Source organism: Diadema antillarum, unplaced genomic scaffold, assembly GCF_040938485.1.
Source record: "Diadema antillarum isolate AM-2024a unplaced genomic scaffold, OU_Dant_1.0 seq00000013_RagTag, whole genome shotgun sequence".
Lineage (NCBI taxonomy): Eukaryota > Metazoa > Echinodermata > Echinoidea > Diadematoida > Diadematidae > Diadema > Diadema antillarum.
The window spans coordinates 642,266-669,260 of record NW_027271133.1 but is presented as its reverse complement, the minus strand read 5'-3'; the positions used below and the strand labels follow the sequence as shown (position 1 = coordinate 669,260).

Here is a 26,995-nt window from a genome sequence, read left to right as displayed (position 1 = left end):
TGCGATTGCCCAATATGTAAATCTATTTTGAATGTAATTTTCCACTCGTTTGCGAAATTTTATTGATTTCCCCTTATGAAATTTGTTAATTTTTTACGATGGCCCAATATCTGAATTTCTTTCAAATGTTATGGCCAACAGGTGTATGAAAGTTGGTGCTTTTACCACTCCACACTATAACTGTTGATAACGTCGATTTGAGGCTGGCCAATAGGGGATAAATGCCCAAAAGGGCCTATTTTCGGATATAGTCGGAAATATGTGTATTTTCCATAAAAGACGCATATCGCTTATAGATGTCGCTGTTTTATCATATTGGCCAGTTTCATATTGGTATATTTGGCATAATATACTGTAACTCATATCTGTTGATAACCGAGGTTTGACCCTGGCCAATAAGGGATAAATGCCCGAAAGGGCCAACTTTGTGATATACATGAAAATACCGATATTCTTTGTAATTGAGTTATATGTGTTTGTAGAAAAAGCTGTTTTCAATTATTGCCCAGGTTTATATAAGTGTAATTGTCATTTGTCATTGAATAAACAATAACTGTTTTTAACGAAGGTTTGAGCCTGGCCAATAGGAGATAAATTTCCGAATGGGCCCATTTTGTGATATACATGAAAATATCGATACTCTTTGTAATTAAGTTAAATGTGTCTGTAAAAAAAGATGTGTTTCCCTATTGGCCTGGCTAATGGATGTATAATTGTTTTAAAATAATTCATATCTGTTGATAACCAAGGTTTGACCCTGGCCAATAAGGGATAAATGCCCAAAATTGCTCATTTTTTGATAAACATGAAAAATCGATATTTTTTTGTTATTGTGTTATAGGTGTTTGTAGAAAAAGCTGTTTTCCTCTATCGGCCTGGTTTATCAAGGTATAATTGTCATTATATAAATCATAACTGTTGATAACGAAGGTTTGAGCCTGGTCAATAGGGGATAAATGCACAAAAGGGCCTAATTTGGGATATAGTTGGAAATATGTGTATTTTCCATAATAGAGGCATATTGCTTATAGATGACGCTGTTATTCCCTACTAGCCAGTTTCATGTTGGTATAATTGACATAATATAACTTATATCTGTTGATAATTAAGGTTTGACCCTGGCCAATAGGGGATAAATGCTCGAAAGGGCCCAATTCATAATATACATGAAAAAAAAAATCGATTTTTAAAAATTGAGTTATATCTTTGTAGAAAAAGCTGTTTTCCCCTATTGGCCAGGTTTATATAGGTATGATTGTCATTAAAAATTGCTGATAACGAAAGATCGAGCCTGGCCAATAAGGGATAAAATGCCCCGAAGGGCCTTTTTTGGATATAGTCGGAAGTATGTGTATTTTCCATAATAGAGGCATATCGCTTACAGATGTCGCTGATATCCCCTATTGGCAAGTTTCATATTAGTAGATTTGACATAATATAGCTCACATCTGTTGATAACCTTAAGGAATATATGAAACTCTGTTAATACCACATTCCCCTGCTTTCAAGTTCCATGCCTTTCAATGCGTCCAAAAAAGAGACTTTCATTAAACACATTAATACACCAATTTCGTTCCAACTGAATACAACTCAATGTGCTTTACGATGAGTTATCTTCGAGTGACTTGCACTTTTAATTAGAGAGGTTGTAAATAAAGGTTGACGTAAAAACGCGGCAAGGGTTACGAGATCATATACGGCAGTTGAACATTAAAGGGTGACGAAGTGAAATTATGATACTTTTTGCGTAGCTTAGGCATCACTTTGGTATAATAGTAAGAGTAAGAATAGATCAAACTCAGTAAATAAAACTTTGCTGTGTTTTCAAGTACCATGTCTTTCAATGCGTCCATAGCAAAGACTTTCTCACCTTGAGAAATGTGCTTTGCATTTGATTCCTCAAATACCTTAAGCATAAAGGGTGATGGAAAAAAGTCGGGAAGGGTGACGAAATTGATGCAGTCAACAATATCCCCAAAACAGTTATCCAACTTTGATCTGAAGTTGAATCCTTCTCAATGCTCCATAACAAAGACGTTCTTTTCCGGAGAGATGTGATATGCAATCAAGGGTTTTCATATATAAAGGAGTTAAACGTCAGTGATGACGAAAAGAGGCGGCAGGGGTGACGAAGTCGCTTAATTCCATGGATATGCTTAAATTATAAATTACATTAATACACCAATTCAGTTGAAATTGAATACATCTCAATGTGCTTTACGATGTATTATCTTCAAATGACATGCACTTTTGATTAGAGAGCTCAAATCTATTAGGAAGTTGTAAAGGTTCCCGCAAAAACTCGACAAGGGTGACGTAATCACATACGACAGTTGAACATAATAGGATGACGAATTGAAATTATGATACGTTTTGCTTAGCTTAGGCTTTACTTTGGTATAATAGTAATAGGAAGTAATATATCAAACTGTAAATACCACTTTGGTGTACTTTGAAGTTCCATGCCTTTCAATGCGTCCATAGCAAAGCCTTTCTCACCTTGAGACATGTGATTTTTATTTGAGGGCTCAAATACCTAAGTCATGGAGTTAAATGGAAAAAATCGGTAAGGGTGACAAAATTGTTGCAGTCAGCAATATCTCCAAAACAGTTATCCAACTTTGGTCTAAAGTTGGATGCTTATTAAAGCTCTTTAACACAGGCGTTCTTTTCCAGAGTGATGCGATATGCAATCGAAGGGTTTACATACAAAAAGTTAGTGGTGATGAAAAGAAGCGGCAAGGGTGATGAAATCGCTTCTTTGCGGCGATATGCTTTTTGTCATCAAATAAACATTGAATCCCTCTTGGAATTATATGCTCTTTAATATTTCATAAGAGGTGTCTCACTATCTCACCAAAAATGATAAAAACGTATACCTAAGTCTCAACCAAAAGTATACGATCCCTTTAAAGCATAAAGGGTAATGAAAAAAATTGGCAAGGATGACGAGATTGATAGAGTCAACAATATGTTTATATATCCAAAACAATTATTTAATTTTGGTCTGGATTTGAATGCTAATCACTGCTCCATAACACCGGCGTTTTCTCCACGAGAGATGCAAAAAGGAATTGGGTTCTTTCATTTATAAAGAAATTAAACGGCAGTGGAGGAGGAAAGAGGCGGCAAAGGTGACGAAATCGCTTAATTCCGATGCGTTCCTTATAATTTACACTAATGCACTAATTTTGTTACAAATGAATACATCTTGACCATATGAAATGTGCCTTACGAATAACTATCTTCAAGTGACTTGCACTTTTAATTAGAGAGCTTAAATCTATTAGACACTTGTAAATCAAGGTTGACGTCAAAACGGGGGAAGGGTGACGAAATCACAAACGGCAATTGAACATAAAAGGGTGACGAACTGATATTATGATATGTTTTGCTTAGCTTAGGCATCACTTTTGTATGATAGTAATAGTAAGTAATATATCAAACTCTGTAAATACCACTTTGGTGTGCTTTCAAGTTCCTTGCCTTGCAATAAGTCGATTCCAAAGACTTTCTCACCTTGAAAAATTAGTTTTGTATTTGATTTCTCAAATCCCTAGAGCTTTAACGGTGATAGAATAGTCGGGAAGGGAAACGAAATTGATGCAGTCAACAATATTCCCAAAACAGTTATCCAACTTTGATTTGAAGTTGAATGCTTATCAATGCTTAATAACACAGGCGTTCTGTTCCCGAGAGATACAATATGCAATCGAGGGTTGACATATATAAAGGAGTTAAACATCAGTGATGACGGAAAGAGGCGGCAAGGGTGACGAAATCGCTTAATTTGACGGATATGCTTTCCTTAAAAGTTACATTGATACACCAATATCGTTGCAATTGTATGCATCTTCAATGTGCTTTACGATTAATTATCAAGTGACTTGCACTTTTGATTAAAGGGCTCAAATCTATTAGGCAGTTATAAATAAAGGTTTGCGCTAAAACGCGGCGAAGGTGACGAAATCACATACGGCAGTTGAACATAATAGGGTGATGAATTGAAATTATGATACGTTTTGCTTAGCTTAGGCATCACTTTGATACAATATATCTCTCTCTGTTCTGCCATGGACGTCACTGCCCGTTGGCGATCACTGATGCAGTAAGCCTCCTCCAGCTCCCTCTGTCGTCGCACGAATGCAGCAAGGGAGATGCTCTGTCGCCAGCTATCCCAGCTATTGCGGAAAGGAAAGTGAGTCGCTGTCGTCCACGAGATCTCCTTCCGTTTAAAAATCCAGTCAGGGCTAGATGTTCCGTTTGCCTCTTTCTCACGACATGACCCAAAAAACTGCAATCTGGCGTTTCCTGATGGTCGAGAGCAGCTCACGTTCAGCCGACACCATTTCTAGCACTTCTGTGTTTAATTTTCTCTCTGTCCATGATATCCTCAACATTCTCCTGTAGCACCACATCTCAAAACGTTCTATTCTGTGTCTCATCGGTTTGTTAACTGTCCATGTCTCTGCGCCGTATGTCATAGCTGACCATATGTATGTCTCTAAGAACCATTTCCTTGTGGCGATGGACAATTTGCCGTTCGACATCACCTTGCGCATGTTCTGAAACGCTGTCTTTCAAATGCCGATTTTACGCTTGATTTCCTGTTCTGAGCGGCTGTCTGAAGTCTGCAGGCTACTGAGATAATTGAAAGATGACACCTGCTTCAGCTCTTGTCCATTTATCATTATCGAACATCGAGGTGGCTGCGCAGTTTTGCTGATGACCATGGTTACTGATTTCGCGATGTTAATCGATAGCCCCTTTTCCTCCCTTGCTCTGGAGACAACATCTATCAACCTCTGCAGTTCCTCTGCACTGTCAGCTAGGATCACCGTGTCATCGGCGTACCTTATGTTTGTGAGTTGACTGCCCCCGATTGCAAAGCCAGGTAATTCGTCCAACTGTCGCATAATTCACTCTGTGTATAAGTTGAACATGTATGGTGAACCGACACATCCTTGTCGAACACCTCGCTCAATATCCTGCCAATCACCAACTTCTCCATCATGCTGTACCGCAGCTGATTGCCTCCAGTACAGGTCTGCCAACAACCTTTTATCTTCATCAATGTCTAGCTCGTCGAGTGTCTTGAACAATTCTTCATGTTTAACCTTATCAAACGCCTTCGTGCAGTCGATAAAAGACACATACAGATGTTGCTGCTTCTCTATAGCTCTTTCTGCCAAGCGGCGCATGACGAAGATCGAATTCCGCGTTTCTCTGTCTGGAACAAATCCATATTGCTGCTGTGAAATCTCATTGCATGTTCGACCTCTAATCCGGTTAATTAGCAAACGAACAAGAATCTTCGTTGATCAAGAATCTTCGCTCATCAAACTGATGGTTCGGTGTTCCTCACATTAGGTGGTTCCTACTTTCTTCGGTAGAGCAATGAAGATTGATCTGCACCAGTCGTCTGTGGTATACGTCCTTCCCGATATACTGCGTTCATCATCTCTGAGACTGTGTCAAGGATTTCGTCTTCAGATGCTTGTAGCATGTCAACCAGTATACCATCCGGTCCTGCAGCTTTTCCGGAAGCGCTCTTCCATATCGCATTTCAGACCTCACCTTTGGTGAATTCCAGCATCCGACACTCTCCTGCATTGTCATCCCCATATGTAGGCTGCGGACCCCTATTGTCTGCGAATAATTGGCCTATGTACTCTTTCCATCTGTCTGGTATTATCGTTTTTTCCATCAAAATTCCACCGCTTGAATCTCGCAGACAACCGCCAGCAGCTGACTTTTTCCACTTTCCAGTCACTTTGTTGTATCAACAGAGTTTGATATATTACTTACTACTACTATTATACCAAAGTGATGCCTAAGCTAAGCAAAACGTATAATCATTTCACTTCATCATCCTTTTATGTTCAAGTGCCGTATGTGATTTCTACACCCTTGCCGCGTTTTTACGTCAACCTTTACTTACAACTGTCTTAATAGATTTGTTTTCTAATAAAAAAGTCACTTGAAGACAATTCATCATAAAGCACATTGAGAACGAAATTTTAAGGAAATTGGTATATCAATGTCGTTTATAACTAAAGCATAGAAGTGGAATTAAGCGATTTAGTCACTCTCGCAGCCTCTTTTCGAGGCAAACGAGGGTTTATTTACCTACAGGATTTAAACGTCAGTCGTGACGAAAAGAAGCGGCAAGATTGACGAAATGACTAAAATCAGCGATATGCTTTCTTTATAACTGACATTAATACACCAATCCATTACAACTGAATACATCTCAGTGTGCTTTACGATGACTTATCTTCGAGTGACTTCCACTTTTGATTAGAGAGCTTAAATCTATTAGACAGTTTTAAATAAAGGTTGCGCAAAAACGCGGCGAGGGTGCCGAAATCACATACGGCGATTGAACATAAAAGGGTGACGAAGTGAAATTATACGTTTTGCTTAGCTCAGGCATCACTTTGGTATAATAGTAATAGTAAGTAAGATATCAAACTCTGTAAATACCACTTTGGTGTGCTTTCAAGTTCCATGCCTTTCAATGCGTCTATAGCAAAGACTTTGTGCTTTGCATTTGATTGCTCAAGTACCTAAAGCATAAATTGTGATGGAAAAAGTCGGGAAGGGTGACGAAATGGTAGAGACAACAATATCAGGAAAACAGTTATCCAACTTTGGTTTGAAGTTGAATGTTTATCAATGCTTCATAACACAGGCGTTCTTTTCCTTAGAGATGCAATATCCAATCGAGGGTTTATTTACATAAAGGAATTAAACGTTAGTGGTGATAAAAACAAGCAGCAAGGGTGACGAATGGGATGAATTCAGCGATATGCTTTCCTTATAATTCACATTAATACACCAATTTCGTTACATCTGAATACGTCTCAATGTGCTTTACGATGAGTTATCTCTGAGTGACTTGCACTTTTAATTAGAGAGCTCAAATCTATTAGGCAGTTGTAAATAAAGGTTGACGTAAAAACGCGGCAAGGGTTACGAAATCACATACGGCAGTTGAACATTAAATGGTGACGAAGTGATATTATGATACGCTTTGCTTAGCTTAGGTATCACTAAGATATGATAATAATATTAAGCAATATATCAAACTCTGTTAATACCACTTTCCCCTACTTTCAAGTTCCATGCCTTTCAATGCGTCCAAAAAAGAGACTTTCATTAAAATTTACATTAATACACCAATTTCGTTACAACTGAATACATCTCAATGTGCTTTACGATGAGTTATCTTCGAGTGACTTGCACTTTTAATTAGAGAGCTCAAATCTATTAGGCAGTTGTAAATGAAGGTTGACGTAAAAACGCGGCAAGGGTTACGAGATCACATACGGCAGTTGAACAATTAAGAGTGACGAAGTGAAATTATGATACTTTTTGGTCAGCTTAGGCATCACTTTAGTATAATAGTAAGAGTAAGAATAGATCAAACTCTGTAAATAAAACCTTGCTGTCCTTTCAAGTTCCATGCCTTTCCAAAAAAAGAGACTTTCATTAATTGAGACGTGTACTTTGCATTCCAGGGCTCAAATACTTAAAGCATAAAGTCGGCAAAAGTCGGAAGGATGACGAAATTGATAGTCAACAATATGTTTATATATCAAAACAATTATTCAACTTTGGTCTGGACTTGAATGCTTATCACTGCTCCATAACACAGGCGTTTTCTCCACGAAATAGGCAATAAGGAATCGGGTTCTTTCATTTACAAGGGAGTTAAACGTTAGTGTTGACGAAAAGAAGCGGCATGGGTGACGAAATCGCTTAATTCCGCGATATGCCTTCCTGATAATTTACACTAATACACAAATTTTGTTACAATTGAATGCATCTCAATGCGCTTTACGATGAGGTATCTTCAAGTGACTTGCACTTTTAATTAGAGAGCTTAAATCTATTAGACAGTTGTAAATAAAGGCTGATGCAAAAACGCGGCAAGGGTGACGATATCATATACGGCAATTGAAGATAAAAGGTGCTTAATTCAGCGATATGCTTTCCTTATAATTTACATTTATACACACCAATTTTGTTACAACAGAATAAAACTCAATGTGCTTTACGATGAGTTATCTTCGAGTGACTTGCACTTTTAATTAGAGGGCTCAAATCTATTAGGCAGTTGTAAATAAAGGTAGACGTAAAAACGCGGCAAGGGTTACGAAATCACATTGGGCAGTTGAACATTAAATGGTGACGAAGCGATATTATGATACGTTTTGCTTAGCTTAGGTATCACTTAAGTATAATAGTACATGTAATATTAAGCAATATATCAAACTCTGTTAATAACACTTTCCTGTGCTTTCAAGTTCCATGACTTTCAATGCATCCAAAAAAAGAGACTTTCATGAAAGGGAGGCAGTCCTGAGAATTTTCATTGTACTGATAATTAAGAGTAAAAAACATTACCTTTCACCAGTTTATTCACGTGGAAATCAGACCGTGTCCCCGTACCGGTACGCGATTTTTGAAAAACAATTCCTGCAAGCGATCGTTTAAGAGCCTGCAAAAAGGTGCAACGTCAGTGATGCCCAACCGAAGAGGTTCAGAACCTATTTGTGCCCAACTCACCAAGTTGAGAGCCTCGCATAAGAAAACCAATTTAAGTTTTCAAAATGATCATATGTGATTTTGTCATAAAATGTGACAATATGTGATGTTATTATCTTAAACGAAATATTTCAAGCTTGTTTACATGTATAATTAGTATGAAATAACATTGTAAACATGAATTTATGAATATTTTAACATCAAATATGCCATCAAATAGGTACTGTCCTTTTCGAGCTTCCGTCCGTGTTGCATACTACTTTGCGTACAAACCACTCTCGCGCGCATTCTTATCATACTCCGTTGTAACTGAGTTTGGCGTTGAAGCCGAAAATTACCTGGGCATAAGAGACTGGAATTCTTCAAAGAAAATATTGTTTCTATCTCGATATTTCTGTAAGTACTCAGATATCAAACGAATATGACTTCTACCGGGCTGGGTAAAAACAGGGGGCCGCAGGAATATGATTTCGCTCCTCTTTGCCATGCAGGTCCAGTCGGCACTGGCAGTGGCACTGTACTGCAGTCCGACCCCGGCTGCAGCCCCACGTACCGTAAATGAAACATAGCTAGCCACTTTCCTTACCTCTCTGCGCTTCCTTTCCTCGGTTCTCTTCGAAGTCGATACTCGAGGTGTTTCTGTTTTATAACTCATATGAGCAAATATGGTCGGGATTGCATCTGGCTTCAGGAATTTTTATCGGTTTATAACCGAGGGCCACAGCCTGCCTGTCCACGTCAAAACACGCTTCTCAAATGGTCCCCGCATAGGCCTACAACACAATATCGAGAATGCTTTAAGTTTTTATGTTCGACTTCGTTGTACCGAGATATCTCAGCCATACAGCGGACCTTTCACGATCCTTTTGTGGGTTTGGGATGGAAAAAACGATTTTCCTGGGCAATTTTCTCTACGATTCGAGCAAAATACTGCTTGACACATCGGCATGATGAAACATAGCCCGACCAGACGACGCCGAATGCGGTCGCCCCTCTAGTGCAAACCGTTTCTACGTACCTACAAGAACATACACAGCTAGCTAACATCCGTTTGCCTAACTGCATGCGCGGCGACAGGGCTGCAGCTGCGCAGCTGTGATAGACTGGAAACGCGCGAAGGGCAAACCGGGGTATCTACCGTAGATCTAGTAGTCAGTCCACACGTGTACTGTGCCAATATACAATACACAATACACAACACACACACAAACAAACACACACACGTACGCACAGTACGTACAAACAATGTCAAGTATACTAGTAGCCATCGCCTTCTTCATGCATCCGTGTAACTAGGAGCGTACGCATAACGAGCAGAACACGGCTGGAAAGAGTTTGGCCTCGGTGACGTCTGACTCTCCGCCAAGACTTGGTCATTAGCATATTCACCATGCAGATTCACACTTTTTCAACCAAAATTTACGAGCATATTTGGAGATTTGAAAGTTTGTTTTTGGTGAAAGTAGTTCATTGGAGGTACCAACAACATATTTTATTTCAAATTCGTGAGGACTGCCTCATTTTAATTGAGACATGTGCTTTGCATTCCAGGGCTCAAATACTTAAAGCATAAAGGGTGATGAAAAGAAGCAGCAAGGGTGACGAAAGAGTGATGAAAAAGAATCGGCAAGGGTGACGAAAGGGTTTAATTCAGCGATATGCTTTCCTTATAATTTACATTTATACGCGAAATTCGTTACAACCGAAAACATCTCAATGTGCTTTACGATGAATTATCTTCGAGTGACTTGCACATCTGATTAGACAGCTCAAATCTTTTAGGCAGTGTAAATAAAGGTTAGCACCAAAACGCGGAGAGGGTGACGAAATCACATAGGCCAGTTGAACATAAAAGGGTAACGAAGTGAAATTATGATACGTTTTGCTTAGCTTAGGCATTACTTTGGTATAATAGTAATAATAAGTAATATATCAAACTCTGTTATACCACCTTGCTGTACTGTCAGGTCTCACCTTGAGACATGTGCTTTACATTTGTGGGCTCAAATACGAATTTAATTTCTACGAAAACACGTCTCGATATTGACAAGCATGGATCACGAAAAGCAAAGTGGTATAACGACTTGGTATATGGTCTGTGGGAGAAAATCTCTTGAGATGATACATTGAGAAGAATGCTCTTCTAACCAAAGGAAAGTATGATTTGATTATAATAACTATGCGTATAATTGGCTGAATAGATTTATTTACCGTTGCCACCTTTTTTCTTTCTCACACTTCATATACAACTGTCTGATGCATTTGAGCCCTCTAATCCAAAGCACATGTCACTTGAAGAAAAGGCCTTCATGAAGCAATATTAACAGTCATACAACTGTAAACATAGTTATATTTAGATTTGATGCATAAGCTAAGTATATCGTACGCTAAATTAATTTTGCCATCGCGCTCAGCATGTATGAATTACTTCGTGGTTTTACAACAAACTGATCATGAGGATACCAGAATTTTGATCATGTGATTTCGTTAGGAGACAATTCCAAGAGTTGAACCAAGTCGTCTACTTCTTGTGATTTCGTGAGGAGACAATTCCAAGAGTTGAACCAAGTCGTCAACTTCTTGTGATTTCGTGAGGAGACAATTCCAAGAGTTGAACCAAGTCGTCAACTTTGTTGTTTATTTTTAAAATCCAGGGAATGGAATAACTATTTTCTTGGCTTCAGAGAAGTAAAAAAAAATTGTCAATTTGTTTGTGATATGACTCATTTTGTTTAGGAAAGAAATCATATCATCAAAATGTCGCAACCATCTAATTATTGATCTCTAAAGCAAAGTGGTATCGTGATTTGGTGTATGGTCTGTGGGAGTAAACCTCATGAGATGGCTCATTGAGAAGCACTCTCTTCTAACCAAAGCAATATTCGAATTGATTATGATAGCTTAAAAATGACTGAAAAGACATTTTATGAATTGTACCGGATTGCTGAAATAAAATAATCCAACAACTATTTACGAAGTTTGAAAACGTAGTTTGTTGAAGTTACAGTACATTGCGTCATTTACAGTAATGGCGCAAAGAAAGATATATTTCCTCAGCATTGCTGCATATTTTTAGTCACCCTTCATATACAATTGTCTGATGCATATGAGCCCTCTAGACGAAAGAACACATGTCATTTGAAGAATAATTCTTCATAATACAAACTGAGAGTAATGCAACTGCATACAAAGCGGTAAAAAGGTTTGATGTATAAGCAAAATATATATTGGGCTCAATCGATTTCGTCATTGTTTCTGCTTATTTTTTTTATTGCCCTTTTATTTACAAATTTACCAGTTGATGTAGCTAATCATATCTTTGGCTAATTCCAATTCGTTATTGCTGCCGCCTTTTTCGGTACCCTTTATTATCAAATGCCATACATTTGAGCCCTAGATTACAAAGCACAATATGTCTAGAACACGTCTTGATTTTGACAAGCATGGATCTCCAAAGCAAAGTGGTATCACGATTTGGTGTATGGTCTGTGGGAGTAAACCTCATGAGATTGCTCATTGAGAAGTACTCTTTTCTAACCAAAGCAATGTTCCATTTGATTATAATAGCTATGCGTATTTTGGCTGATTATAGATTTCCTCACCTTTGTCGCTTTTTTTTCGTCTCCCCATTGTGAGGTGATTCGATTTGGTCACCGCTGCCACCTTTTTGACGTCACACTTCATACACAATTGTCTGATGCATTTGAGCCCTCTTATCCAAAGCACATGTCACTCGGAGAAAGTGTCTTCATGAAGCATGTTAACAGTCATACAACTGTAAACATAGTTATATTTAGATTTGATGTATAAGCTAAGGATATCGTACGCTAAATTAATTTTGTAATCGCGCTCAGCATGTTTTAAAGAGGTCATGTTCCGGAGTTTTACAACAAACCGGTCATGAGATACCAGAAGTTTAATTGTGTGATTTCGTTAGAAGACAATTCCAAGAGTTGAACCAAGTCCTCTACTTCGTTGTTTTTTTTTTTAGATCAGGCAAATGAATAACTGTATTCTTGGCTTCATGGAATTAAAAAGAAAACTGTAAAGTTGTTCATACCGTCAAACCCCCGTTTGAGACGAGACCCCATTGGCAAACGAAGCTGATGGGGTGCTATACCCCCCTAACGAGTCCTCGTTTGAGAAGTGGGAGTAGATGTATTTGCCCATTGCAAAATAGCTTTCTACTCAGGCGTGGCAAACCTGGAGGCCAAGCCAGGGTTTAATGACTGCAACAGCTGTCATATTACGTAAGAGCATAAGGATATCTGCCTGTGGCAGACCATTCAAAGCGAACTCAATTTTCTCTATTCTTTCTAAAGTTTTGAATTTTATATTCTATTGAGAAATTCTATGTTCATCCGTTTTAGATTTCGAACGAACAAATTTGACCCATAAATAACGAAAATACAGGAATAAGAAGGAGAGCATTGTACAAGTTTGCCGACACACACACGTACCATGGAGCTACATAGCCCATGCCAAAACCAAAACAATCTCCTCCTCTCGCGGGTGCCCCCCCCCCCCCCCCCGTGGCGGTGACTGATGCTTAGATTAGGCCAGGGTCAAGAAACAGGTGTTTTATATCTTTGGTTTTTAAGTCCTTGATTGCCAAGATATACACTGGCATTGTCTACAGGGGTGTAGCTTCTTCAAACGAAAGATTTGCCTCATGTGTGATGTGAGTTATTTTGTTTAGGAAAGATATCATATCATCAAAATATCACAAGCATTTAATAATTCTTGGACTTAAAAGACATATGATGCTTAGTACCAGATTGTCCAAATAAAATAATGCAACAATTACTTACGAAATGTGAAAACATAATTTCGTTAAATGGCATCATTTACAGTAATGACGCAAAGAAAGAAATATTTTGTCACCGTTGCGGTTGCCGCCTTTTTTTTCGTTAACCTCCATTTACAACTGTCTATTGATATTGACAAAGCATGCATCTCCAAAGGAAATTGGTATCACGATTTGGTATATTTTCTGTGGGAGAAAACCTTTTGAGTTTGTACATGGGAGAAGCATGCTCTTCTAACCGAAGAAATGTAAGGTTGGATTATAATAGCTATGCGTACTTTTGGCTAAATAGATTTCTTTACCGCTGGCGCCTTTTTTTGGTCTTCACATTGAAAGCTGATTCGATTTCGACACTGTTGCCGCCGTTTTTTTCTTGGCCTTTTATTTACAACTGAACCATTTCATGTAGTAGCTAATCATATCTTTGGCTAAATCCAATTCGTCATCGTTGCCGCCTTTTTCGTCACTCCCTTTATACTCAAATGACATGCATTTGAGCTCTCGATTACAAAGCACATATGTCTAGGAGAACATGTCTTGATATTGACAAGCATGGATCTCCAAATGAAATTGGTATCACGATTTGGTATATCATCTGTAAGAGAGAACCTCTTGAGATGGTACATTCTGAAGCATGCTCTTCCAACCAAAGCAAAGTACGGTTGGATTATAATAGCTATGCGTTTTGTTGGCTGAATAGATTTATTCACCGTTGCCGCCTTTTCTTTCGTCACACTTCATATACAACTGTTTGATGCATTTGAGGCCTCTTGTTCCAAAGCACATGTTACTTGAAGAAAATTTCTTCATGAAGCATATTTACTGCCATACGGTAATGATATTAAGATTTTAAGTAATAGGCTAAGCATATCGTAGGCTAAATCAATTTTGTTATCGCGCTCAGTATGTATGGGAGACGTCGTGTGCCGGAGTTTTACAACAAACCGGTCATGAGATAGCAGAAGTTTGATCATGTGATTTCGTTAAGAGACAATTTAAAGGGTTGAACCAAGTCATTGAATTCGTTGCTTATTTCTAAAAATCAGGCAATGGAATAACTATTTTCTGGGTTCACGAAATTAAAGAAAAAATTGTGAAATTGTTTGTGATACGCGGAATAATGTTCACGAAAGAAATCACATCATCAAAATGTCACAAGCATTCAATTATTCGTGGACTGAAAAGACATTTCATGCATTGTACAACATTCCCAAACTAAAATAGTGCAACAACTATTTACGCAGTATAGAAAACATACTTTCGTTGAAGTTACTGTAAATTGCGTCATTTACTGTAATGACGCAAAGAAAGCAATACACCGTCACTGCTGCCCCCTATCTTTCGTCACCCTTCATATACAAATGTCTAATGCATATGAGCCCTGTAACCGAAAGCACATGTCACTTGAAGAATAATTCTTCATAAAGCACAAACAAAGTGGTAAAACGGATTGATGTATAAACAAAGTATATCGTGGGCTACATCTATTTCTTCCCGGTTGCCGCCTTTTTTCGTTTTCCCATTGTGGGCTGATTCGATTTCGTGGCCGTTGCAGCCTTTTTTATTGGCCTTTCATTAACAACTATACCATTTGATGTTGTAGCTAAATCATATCTTTGGCTGATTCCAATTAGTCATCGTTGCTGCCTTTTTCGTTACCCTTCGTGCATTTGAGCAATTGATTACAAAGCACATATTTCTACGAGAACACGTCTTGATATTGACAAGCATGGATCACCAGAGCAAAGTGGTATCACGATTTGGTATATGGTGTGTGGGACAAAACGTCACGATTTGATTATAATAGCTATGCGTATTATTGGCTGAATAGATTTCCTCACTGTTGCCGTCTTTTTTTTTTGTCAATTAGAACTGCCTTATGTATTTGAGCCATCTAGTCCAAAGCACATGTCTCTTCAAGGAAAAGTTCTCGATGTAAGCATATTGAGAAACACACAACTCTCAATCAATTTGGTATAACGAGATCATGTTTTTACCTGTAAACAGGTTAATAGCGCTAAATCGATTTTAGCCTTTGAATAGATGAATAGATTTGTCACCATTGCCGCTTTTTTTTCATCACTCTTAAATTTCAAGTTTCTAATGCGTTTGAGCGCCCTCCTTTCTAAACTATATCTATGTAAGCCCTCTAGTGCAAACGACATGTCTCTGGGATAAAACCTTTTTTATATGGTACATTGAGAAGCATGCACTTCTAAAGAGGTGTGCAAATTGTTGGATAAACGAATTTCGTCACCGCTGCCATATTCTTTGTCGTCACACTTCATCTACAACTGTCTGATGCATTTGAGCCCTCTTCTCCTCTTATCCAAAGCACATGTCACTCGACGAAAATTTCAGCATGAAGCATTTTGACAGTCATACAACTGTTAACATAGTAATATAGGTTTTCCCGGCCAATTTCGCACTTTTGTTAGTCCATTTGATAAAAGGTTCATTCAATTTAGCGAAAATCCTCGTCACTGCACATTCTGTCATTCAAAATTGCAACTTGTTCGTTCAATTTAGCACTTCGATCAATGAAATTCGCACATTTACCTTTCGAATTCGTAAAACGGGCATTCAAATTGGCACGTGCTCTTCAGTCATTCAAATTCCAAACATGTTCATTCAAATTGGCGTAATGTTATTTCTATTTTGAAAAGATGAGAACCGTGATTTATGCGTATTTAAATGTGAATTTTTATTTCATCCACACACTGTTAAATATATAGTAACGGTATCTTTGACCCTAAATAAGTCAAGTTTGTTGTTCTGTAACGCCCCTTTTCTTTTATACATGTTATCAGAACTATACATGCACCAGTACCAAAGATCACTTCACTTTCTTATGTCCAGTCATGGCAGCACGAGTTAGATACAGGCGTATATCTCAAGAAGACAGGGAAAGAATCATAGAAGCATTTGAGGGTAATAACCTTGACAAATTGATGGCTAGAGCTGATCCAAGAACCTTATTCCTAATGATGATTAACGCAATATAGCACCCACCAAATGAAAATAATGAAACATACAGATGAAAGATATAATCACGATGTAAATTGAAACCTCCTTCTACCAACTAATGTCAAAACAGACTTAAAATTAATGTATCTGTGAATGAAATAATGCTATCGAACATCATAAACACATACACATATTTTGAAAGTACTGTTGCAAAGGTGATATCAGAATAAAAAATGAATACGAAAATATGAAATGTTACGATGCTTGCAAACAATACCTATGATAAACGAAAATGAAAAAAAAAGAAAGAATAAAAACATAAACGTGTCTGCTAAATTGACTGCAGTAAATACGAAATTGGATGCCCAAGAATGAATTCGAATGAAAGAGCGCAGCGTGTTCGTGATCACGTGACTATATCATGCTAAATTGAATGAACGATTTGCCAAATGGTGCTTGTTTTACGAATTTGAACTCAAAATGTGCTGATTCGAATGATGTTAAAGGTAATTTGAATGCTCCAAAATGAATTTGAAAGGAAAGATTATAAAATTGAAATACCGATCATGCCATCTAGGCTAAATCGTGCTATGCAGCAATTAGGAATTGGACTGAAAAAAGTGCGAAATTGTTCGTCGTGTCACTGCCAGCAACCAGGGACAGCCTGGTGGTAGTGTCGCTGCCCGAAAAGCAGTAGATGACAGGTTCGAGTCCCACTGGTTCCTTTTTCCGACATTACAGATCAGCAGTTGCGATCTTAACAAATTTAATTTGTAGAGGGAGACAAAGTGAAGAAACTCACACCTGAACCTTCACCCCTCTGAATAACATTTTTCTTTCATTTAATATGCCTTGTTCGCCTTGAACTACCTAACATAACAATGTCGGAATTTCGGAGCTTGGGTATTTGTTCCGTGTTCATCGTGTCACTGCCAGCAACCAGGGACAGCCTAGTGGTAGTGTCGCTGCCCGAAAAAGATGACAGTTTCGAGTCCTACTGGTTCCTTTTTCCGACATGTTTGTTAATTTACAGATCAGCAGTTGCGATCTTAACAAATTTAATTTGTAGAGGGAGACAAAGTGAAGAAACTCGCACCTGAATGGAATAACTACATTCTTGGCTTCATGGAATAAAAAAAGAAAACTGTAAAATTATTTGTGATATGAGTGATTTTGTTTAGGAGAGATATATCATCAAAATGTCACAGGCATTTAATTATTCTTGGACTGAAAAGACATATGCATAGTACCTTGGACTGAAAAGACATATGCAAAGTACCAGATTGCCCAAATAAAATAATACAACTATTTACGAAGAGTGAAAACATAATTCCATTAAATGGCATCATTTACAGTAATGACGCGAGGAAATATTTCGTCACCGTTGCCGCTTTTTTCGTCACCCTCCAGATACAACTGTCTAATGCATATGAGCACAGCACTCTAGCCGAAAGCGCATGTCCTTTGAAGAACAATTATTCATTCAGAACACTGAAAGGCATGCAACTGCAAACAAAGTGGTATAGAGGTTTGATGTAATTGTATCGTAAGCTAAATTGATTTTGTCACCGTTGACGCCTTTTTGGGGGCCTTTTATTTACTATTGTACGATTGATGTTGCAGCCAATTATATCTTTTGCTAATTCCAATTCGTCATCGTTGCTGCCTTTTTCGTCACCCCCTTTATGCTCAAATTGCATGCATTTGAGCCCTCGATTACAAAGCACATGTGCATGTCTAGGAGAACACGTCTTGATATTGACAAGCATGGATCTCCAAAGGAAATTGGTATCACGATTTGGTATATTGTCTGTGGAAGAAGCATGCTCTTCTAACCAAAGCAATATACGGTTGGATTATAATAGCTATGCGTTTTGTTGGCTGAATAGATTTATTCACCGTTGCCGCCTTTTTTTTTGTCACACTTCATATACAACTGTCTGATGCATTAGAGCCATTTGTTCCAAAGCACATGTTACTTGAAGAAAATTTCTTCATGAAACATATTGACAGCCATACAACTATAATCATAATGATATTAATATTTTAAGTAATAAGCTAAGCATGTCGTAGGCTAAATCAATTTTGCTATCGAGCTCAGCATGTATGACTGACATCATGTGCCGGAGTTTTACAACAAACCGGTCATGAGATAGCACAAGTTTGATCGTGTAATTTCATTAAAAGACAATTTAAAGGGTTGAACCAAGTCGTCTACTTCGTTGCTATTTTTAAAATCAGGTAATGGAATAACTATTTTCTTGCCTTCAGAGGATTAGAAAAAATTTATCAAATTGTTTGTGATATGAGTCATTATGTTTACGTAAGTTACTGTATATTGCGTCATTTACAGCAATGACGCAAAGAAATATATATTTCCTCAGCATTGTCGCCTTTTTTCGTCACTTTTCATATTCAACTGTCTAATGCATATGAGACCTCTAGACGAAAACACATGTCACTTGAAGAACAATTCTTCATAAAGCACACTGAGAGGCATGCAGCTGGATACAAATGTATAAGCCCAAGTAGGCCCTATATCTTGGGCTAAATCGATTTCGTCATCGTTGCCGCAGTTTTTTTCTTGGCCTTTTATTTACAACTGCACCATCTGATGTAGCTAATCACATCTTTGGCTAATTCCAATTCGTTATCGTTGCCGCCTTTTTCGGTATCCTTTATGCCCAAATGTCATGCATTTGAGCCCTAGATTACAAAGCACATATGTCTAGGAGAATTCGTTGTTACAGCACCAATTGTCGCCCTCGGCTCGGGGCGACAATTTGTGCACAAATTGTCGGCCTGCATAAATTGTCGCCTGGTGACAATTTGTGCTTCATGTGCAGTTCCCAATTTTTGACCTCGATGGCGGCAATTTGTGCTGACAAAATGAAACCTAGCTGCACAAATTGTCGTCGGCCATGCACTTTGAATTGTGTGGTTGGGGTGGTTGCTGCAGTGTTATGCTTGGGTGGGGTGGGTATGACCAAGGAGGTTGAAGAAAACCTCCTTGGTATGACTGTTAAGTTATGCGTTATGTGTGTGTGTGTGTGGGGGGGGGGGCTGCATGGTATGTTCTATGTACTAGGTGTTTCAAAAAATATTTCCCACTTTTGATTCTTAATGATTAAAAAAACTATATATTCGATAACACTGTCATTGATATGAGTGATAGCTGAATGGTGTACAATTTTGTTGGAGGTGGTTTAAATATGAAAGCATGAATCAGTTTCATGAACTCCATGATTAATTTCACAGTTAGGTTCCAGATTTTGCTCTGTTTTCAACCCTCTGTACAAAACTTTCACTTTGCACAAGGGTCAATGGGTGTGTATGGGAGTGTGTGGTTAACACCCTGACAATGGTCCTGAACAATGGCCAGGGTTTGAATGTTTCATTATTTATTTATGAGAAATTCCACTATCACAATTAGTCTTTATTCAGCCTCTGGCAGTATCTGTGTAAAGTCAAACGCCTGCCGATACTGTCGTTGAGTCGCGACAGTGCTCTCCCTACTTCTGAAAAACGAAATTACAATGAATACCTTCTGTTCTGTCGTAAACATGGTGACAGGAAGCAAAGAAAATCAATTAGATATACACTTGTGTATATGGAGCCTTAAATAAATCTATACTGTGAAACAAATCGCCCCAATGAAAAATGCTGCTGAACTCTTTACCAAAAATGATCTCTTTTTATCGAAAAAGCGACAAATTTGTCAGACTATTAGTACACAGTTGTATTAAAATGAAGAACTTTAGATCATTTATGGTTATTTATATCCCAAATTTAGTAATAATGTGAAGCAAAATTTGAAAATGATTCCAGCTGCAATGAAATGTGGTGTTTGCAAGCACATGGAAACATGTGCTTACTTTTTCCATGTGCATGCATTTTACCCTTTACCGTGCATGAATTCAGACTAGCAGTGCCCAGGGCAAGCCGCATGAATTATTGATTAAGCATTCATGTGCCTGGGAGCGCGAGACTGACGCCTAGTCAACAGGTGGTTCAGGCATGTCCATTGTTCAGGGCCATTGTCAGCACACACTCACATACACATCATTGGTTCCTGTGCAAAGTTCAATTTTTGTGTAGAGGGTTAAAATTTGGGTTACAGCTCGTTATTCCGAAGGTTCGTTATTCCGAAGGCTCTTTAGTCCGAAGATTCGTTATTCCGAAGGTTCATTATTCCGAATTTCATTTTCGGATTAACGAATCTCCGGAATAACGAACCTTCGGGATAACGCCGCAAATGTTGGGATTAACGAACCGTTTTTCATTTTCGGATTAACGAACCCTTTTTCATTTTCAGATTAACGAACCTCTAGGTATAGGGAATTTGTGTGTTTCGGATTAACGACTCTTCGGAATAGCGAACCTTCGGAATAACGAACAGCACCCAAAATTTGACCAAAATCTGAAACCTTACTTCAAAATCAATCTTAGATTTAATGAAACTGATTCTGAAACTGGTTCTCCCATGACAGTGTGATCACGCAAGAAAATTACATGACATGCCTGTTTAATGTCTACAGTGATCCGTAACAGAGATTATCATGACGGCAGTTTTATTGATGTTAAGCAAATATCTTTCAACTTTAAAATGAAAACATATGGTATCTCAAGGTGAAAAAATAATAAATGGGAGTAATGTCATCAATTACATTCAAGAATGAATAATTAAAATGGATATTATGTAGACTTTACCGCAACAGTAAAAAGATTACATTCAGCAGTAATTTTTGAGTAGTTTTCACCTGCGAAACCTTCATGATTTTTAAAATGAAGTTAGTTGCATTGACTTCTACCATTTTTCATTTGAAGTAAGGTTAGATGTAATACATCTCAGAAGGTATGGAAAAGAATGAAAAAAAAAACACCAAAAAACAAACACACCAAACAGTAACAATATGAAGAGACAGGGCAAATTCTCTATTTCTATTGAAAGACAATTTGTGACAAATTTCAGTCACTGCCATACAGAAAACATAATGTAAAATGATAGAGCATATAATGTACTTACATTTTAGGCAGGCATGTATTTACTTGGGGCAAAAGAGGACAATTTGATGGTAGTGTCGTGCAGTTCCTGATTTACTGGCAGCACCCATTATTGTAATACTGTATGTAATTTCGATATTTTTCTAATACATTCCTTGTAAGAACATTATTTGACCTTTATCAAGGCAGTATAATACAAGTTCTATGGGAATGATACATTTCTTTTTGTATAAATGTTCATATGCAGCACGTTTCTTTTGAACCTATAATTAACTTCATCAAGTTACAGTTTTACACAATGGTAGTATTTTCCAAGAATGTTGTGCACAATATCAACTTGATACAATCAGATCAAGAATGGTCGAGTGTAATTACTGAAGAAAAATTATGACTCCTTCACAGTCTTCATTATGTTAAACTTAAATAACATGATGTGACATTCAGGTGACTTGCTTACACATGTGGTTGGTATGTAATTTTCAATTAACACAAAACACGTACCACTCATTTTACAGATCTCACACTGATACACCATGTATACTTTTGAATTGTCAAATCACAAACTCCACTTATAGATCTCTTTGAACACAAAATATATAATTATGCAACATCTTGCCAAAAACTCTAATATACACAGCAACTCACTTGATTCACTGGTATCCAGTAATCCATTTATAAACGAAATCATGCACATCAAGTTCATTTCAAGTTATTTTTATTTTTCTCCATCTCAACATAATCAACAACATATACAGTAGGACCTTGGTTATTCAGCCACGTTGGGGCCAGCGGGTGTCTGAATAATCAATTTGGCTGGATTTGGATAAGAGAGATACAGTATACGCTCAAATACAGCACTTTCTAGCATATCATGCTTGGGGTACACATATGTTATTATCAATTTACTAACATTATGATTATCTGCATGACATTGTAATATTTCATTCTTCAAAAATGGATATGGAAATAGAACGAAATGTAAGTAAATATCCCTTCATATATTGTTTGTTTGATTCATACTGACAGACAATGACATCAATATTGTGACATGTCGAATACTACTGCTGCTGCATTGTGCTGTAACCACTGCTGTGCAGTCAATGCCAGTGACAAGTTGCGACACCAGTCATTGACGTTGTGTCACAAATTGACTTAAAAACTACAGACCGCTGTGATTGGAATATGTCCTGTCATGTATTTGCGCGATAATGGTTGAAAGTTTTTTTTTGCTTTGAGTGAGATTTGGCACTGAAAATACATGAAAATATTAAAAAGAATGTCAGCCAGTTGGTGTCCGGCTAACAGAGAAGCTGGATAATTGATGGCCGTATAATCGAGGTCCTATACTGTACTGTATGCACAGTGTAAGAAAAAGTAAAGAATTTGAACGTAAGTAATAAAAAGGGGGTACATTATGCTTTAGAAGGGGATCATAATAATAAGCATAACTGTGATAAATTAATCTAAGGATGGAGACGAGGGACCCACTGAGAAGCGAAGCTTGTACATTGTGGACCCCCAATTACAATATACAATGAACTTACGAAAAAGGAAGGTATTCCTGGTCACCAAACCGAATTCATGTTACTTGAACAATTAACCAAATTAAACACTGTAATTCCAATAATAAGCTTGCATTATTTCATAGGGCTGACACACAAAATGAAACCTTAAAAAATGTAGCAGAGACGAGACTAACAGCACAAACAAGCAAGATACAAGACAAGTACATGAAGTAAGACACACCGAAGTACGAATAAGAACACTACAAATGCAACAGTACAATGAAAATCGGGACGGGTGTTGAGAAAGGAGAAAAGAAAGAAGAAAGAGAAAGAGGAAGGATATGTGGTATAGTCATTCAAATGTATGGACCAGGCTATAGCTTACTGATATAAAGAACACGTGTAAATAGTTAATATATTAATCCTTGAAATTCCACTAATACATTTTATGTACAGTAAAACCTACCTTAGCAGCCACCTGCCGTATAAGGTCACTGAAAATCCCCCCCCCCCCCCCCGAGAAAGTCCTGTTAAAGACCCTGTGTATAGCGGAAACCTGTCTAACATGGCCAGTGGCCACACGTTTTGTTTCCGTGGTAGATTTTAACCTGTCTATAGCCACAACCGACCCATATGGAGCCATAGCCCAGTCGGTAATTCAGCGTGTTTTTCTGCTTTGTCACCGTGCCAGTCATTCACGGGCAACGTTTAGTGATGGCCACTGCGGCATTCATCACTAATTCAGTCATGATAATTAATGCACTAGTGTACAGCTTTCTTCACAACTTTGCAATTGCTACAGTGCAACAACTTGATAAACACCGGCATTGTTCAATGCATGGAACACATATGTATATGTGCATATGTATACACATACGTGTACACGTAGGCCCTAAGTAATTATAGATGTACACATCGATGATATACATGTACATAATTACAGACACCACTATAACGACACCTCAAAGACTTTAGATTTGGTTTGTAGCTTGCAAGACAAGGTTTAATGGAGACAATTTTGTATGCCACTACAGGCAGTACAACACATCATCAGTTTACATATACATCGTACCATAAGAATAGCCATATCAGTGCAACAAGTTATCAGGTATACCATAGCAATAAACAAATCAGTAGCACCCATTGTAAGGTTACGTATACCATAGTCACAGACATATCACTGCAACACATTACCAGTTTGCATAATACCACAATAATAGACATATCAGCAAACACATCAGATTACATAAACCGCGGCAATACTCTTGTCATTGGTAGAATTATTTCAAAATGTCTTTCGATCACAACTCATGTCATTATGGTGCTGTACACGTACTGCCTTAGCCTCACTTCTGGAAGGACCCGGGCGTTTTCTTTAACATTCTTTCTTTCTCATCATATACATGCATCCATCCGCACTGAGTATGGCCATCCATGCTAACTCACCGATTCTTTCTGCATAAGGGCCACCTACAGACAAGCACCCTCCGAATCCCCCTTTGCCTGCAGGCTGCTAGGGGTGTATATGAAGACCCCATTGCATAGAACAGGCGAGCCCCCAACGACACCCCCCCCCCAGGCTAAGGTCCAAGGGATCCCCATAAGCCCCCTGCATCCACGAACGGCGCGCGGCGCCATTCACAGGCGGGACGAGTACGTGACCCTTCCCGCTATACATAATGATTCACAATAGTGCAAAATTAAGATGCAAAATCTGGCCAGTATTTCACTTCAAATATATTCAAACAAGTTCCACAACATGAAACCTTCCCGTGAGCTCCAGTAAAGCAGTACATTAAACAGCAAATTGTTAACGGGGTACATAGGCACAGCGGCTCCTACAATTACCAATTGCCGCCCTACCCCAGCATGAATTTGATCCCCATGAATGGGTGAAAAACTGCCCCAAAAACCGTTTCGTGACGGAAAACGGGCAGAAAAGCCCCAAACTATCAAGCTATGCTTCGACAACAAGTTACACTTGTCTGGGGAGACCAGATCAACTTCCATGTTTATAGGCACTAACTACGTACCTCAATTAGTCCCATGTATGTGGTTCTGACATAGACCTTCTCACATTTCTACGTATAGTACCTACGATAACGGTTATAATTGTAAGAGATCCGTCTTAGCCGACCACTCTCATGTCAGATATGTGACCCAATAATTCCTTAAATCGTTATATCACCCCTGAAAACTATATTTCGATCCACGTATATATTATACAATTAAAAGTATCGAATCATAACGTCAAGAGTAAATTATTGGGAGGGAAGGAAACAGGGGTGGGGAATGAAATAGATGCAGAACCAAGAGCTACATCAACAATGAACCAATCTCCATTAAAACCAAGTGCATAATGAAGGGGTATGCATTCCCCTTCCAAACCGCTACGCGTAACTCGAGTGTGCGCCAACCCAAATCTATTTTTGGTCATTACCGGAAAGCGGTCCGCTTGAAATTAACACGATTGTAATACAATAGCCGGGTTCACACGTACATCAATTAGCGGGATACAAATCTCGAGATTTGCATCGCGATCGTCATCCCGAGTTTTTTGCACGTGTGGACAGAAAAAACCCGAAAATTAGCGGGATAAGCATCGCGATGCTAATCCCAAGAAATCTTGCGCTGGTTCGCCAATTAGCGGGATAATTGGCGCTGCGCTGGTACGTGTGAACGGTCGGGATTAGAATCTCGAGTTTTTATATCCCATCATGCAATGCGCACATCACAACAGCAAGGCATCTGCGAAGAGGTCCTTCACCTCTTTGGAGCACAACAACAACAGCGCGCGAACCACACCACTGACGCGTAAAAGACAATGGACAAAGGTAAGTGCGCGCAGGCAGTGATAGAGAAGGGCGCTGTGTGACCCAGTTTGCAGGCTTTGCTGTTATCTCTATCGGCAATTAGCGGGATAATTCGGTACGTGTGGACGCTCGCCAAATTAGCGGGATACCGATCGCGATCGCTATCCCGCTAATTTGGTACGTGTGGACGCTCGCAAAAAAACTCGGGATGTGCATCGCGATCATCATCCCGCTATTTTGTACGTGTGAACCCGGCTATTGTATGCGCGCGCTCACTGTTTACGCCTCGCCAAGGCTGGCCACCTGTCGGCGGTCCCTGTGAAGCAAAATGTTAGCTGCCGTCTGTAAACCCATTTTAACAACTATGACTGTTAAAGGGAATTACGGACACCACTAACGACACCTCAAAGACTTTAGATTTGGTTTGTAGTTGCAAGACAAAGTTTAATGGAGATAATTTTGTATACCATTAGAGAGAGTACAACACATCAGTTTATATGTACATTGTACCATAATAGCCATATCAGTGCAATTAATTATCAGGTAACATACACCATAGCAATAAACAAATCAGTAGCACCCATTGTAAGGTTACGTATACCATAGTCACAGACATATCACTGCAACACATTACCAGTTTGCATAATACCACAATAATAGACATATCAGCAAACACATCAGATTACATAAACCACGGCAATACTCTTGTCATTGGTAGAATTATTTCAAAATTGGATATGTCTTTCGATCACAACTCATGTCATTATGGTGCTGTACACATACTGCCTTAGCCTCACTTCTGGAAGGACCCGGGCTTTTTCTTTAACATTCTTTCTTTCTCATCATATACATGCATCCATCCGCACTGAGTATGGCCATCCATGCTAACTCACCGATTCTTTCTGCATAAGGGCCACCTACAGACAAGCACCCTCCGAATCCCCCCTTGCCTGCTAGGGGTGTATATAAAGACCCCACTGCATAGAACAGGCGAGCCCCCAACGACATCCTCCCCAAGCTAAGGTTCCAGGGATCCCCATAAGCCCCCTGCATCCACGAACGGCGCGCGGCGCCATTCACAGGCGGGACGCGTACGTGACCCTTCCCGCTATACATTAATGAATCACAATAGTGCAAAATTAAGATGCAAAATCTGGCCAGTATTTCACTTCAAATATATTCAAACAAGTTCCACAATATGAAACCTTCCCGTGAGCTCCGCTAAAGCAGTACATTAAATAGCCAATTGTTAACGGGGTACATAGGCACAGCGGCTCCTACAATTACCAATTTCTGCCACACGGGCACCGCCCGCCGCCACTGATGTGCAGATGGACCACGCGCAT

At 38.7% G+C, this 26,995-nt stretch overlaps 1 protein-coding gene across 1 annotated transcript; it reads right to left on the bottom strand.

Annotated features, from left to right (window-relative positions):
• Positions 1 to 4,580: 4,580 nt before the first annotated feature.
• On the bottom strand, positions 4,581 to 4,916 carry LOC139725045 (uncharacterized). Its single transcript, XM_071636131.1, has one exon. The coding sequence runs from the start codon at positions 4,914 to 4,916 to the stop codon at positions 4,581 to 4,583; it is 336 nt and encodes a 111-aa protein (XP_071492232.1).
• Positions 4,917 to 26,995: the final 22,079 nt, after the last annotated feature.

Bases quoted from the DNA above. Each gene is read 5' to 3' on its own strand.
- LOC139725045 (XM_071636131.1), bottom strand. From the start codon at position 4,916: ATGCGACAGTTGGACGAATTACCTGGCTTTGCAATCGGGGGCAGTCAA.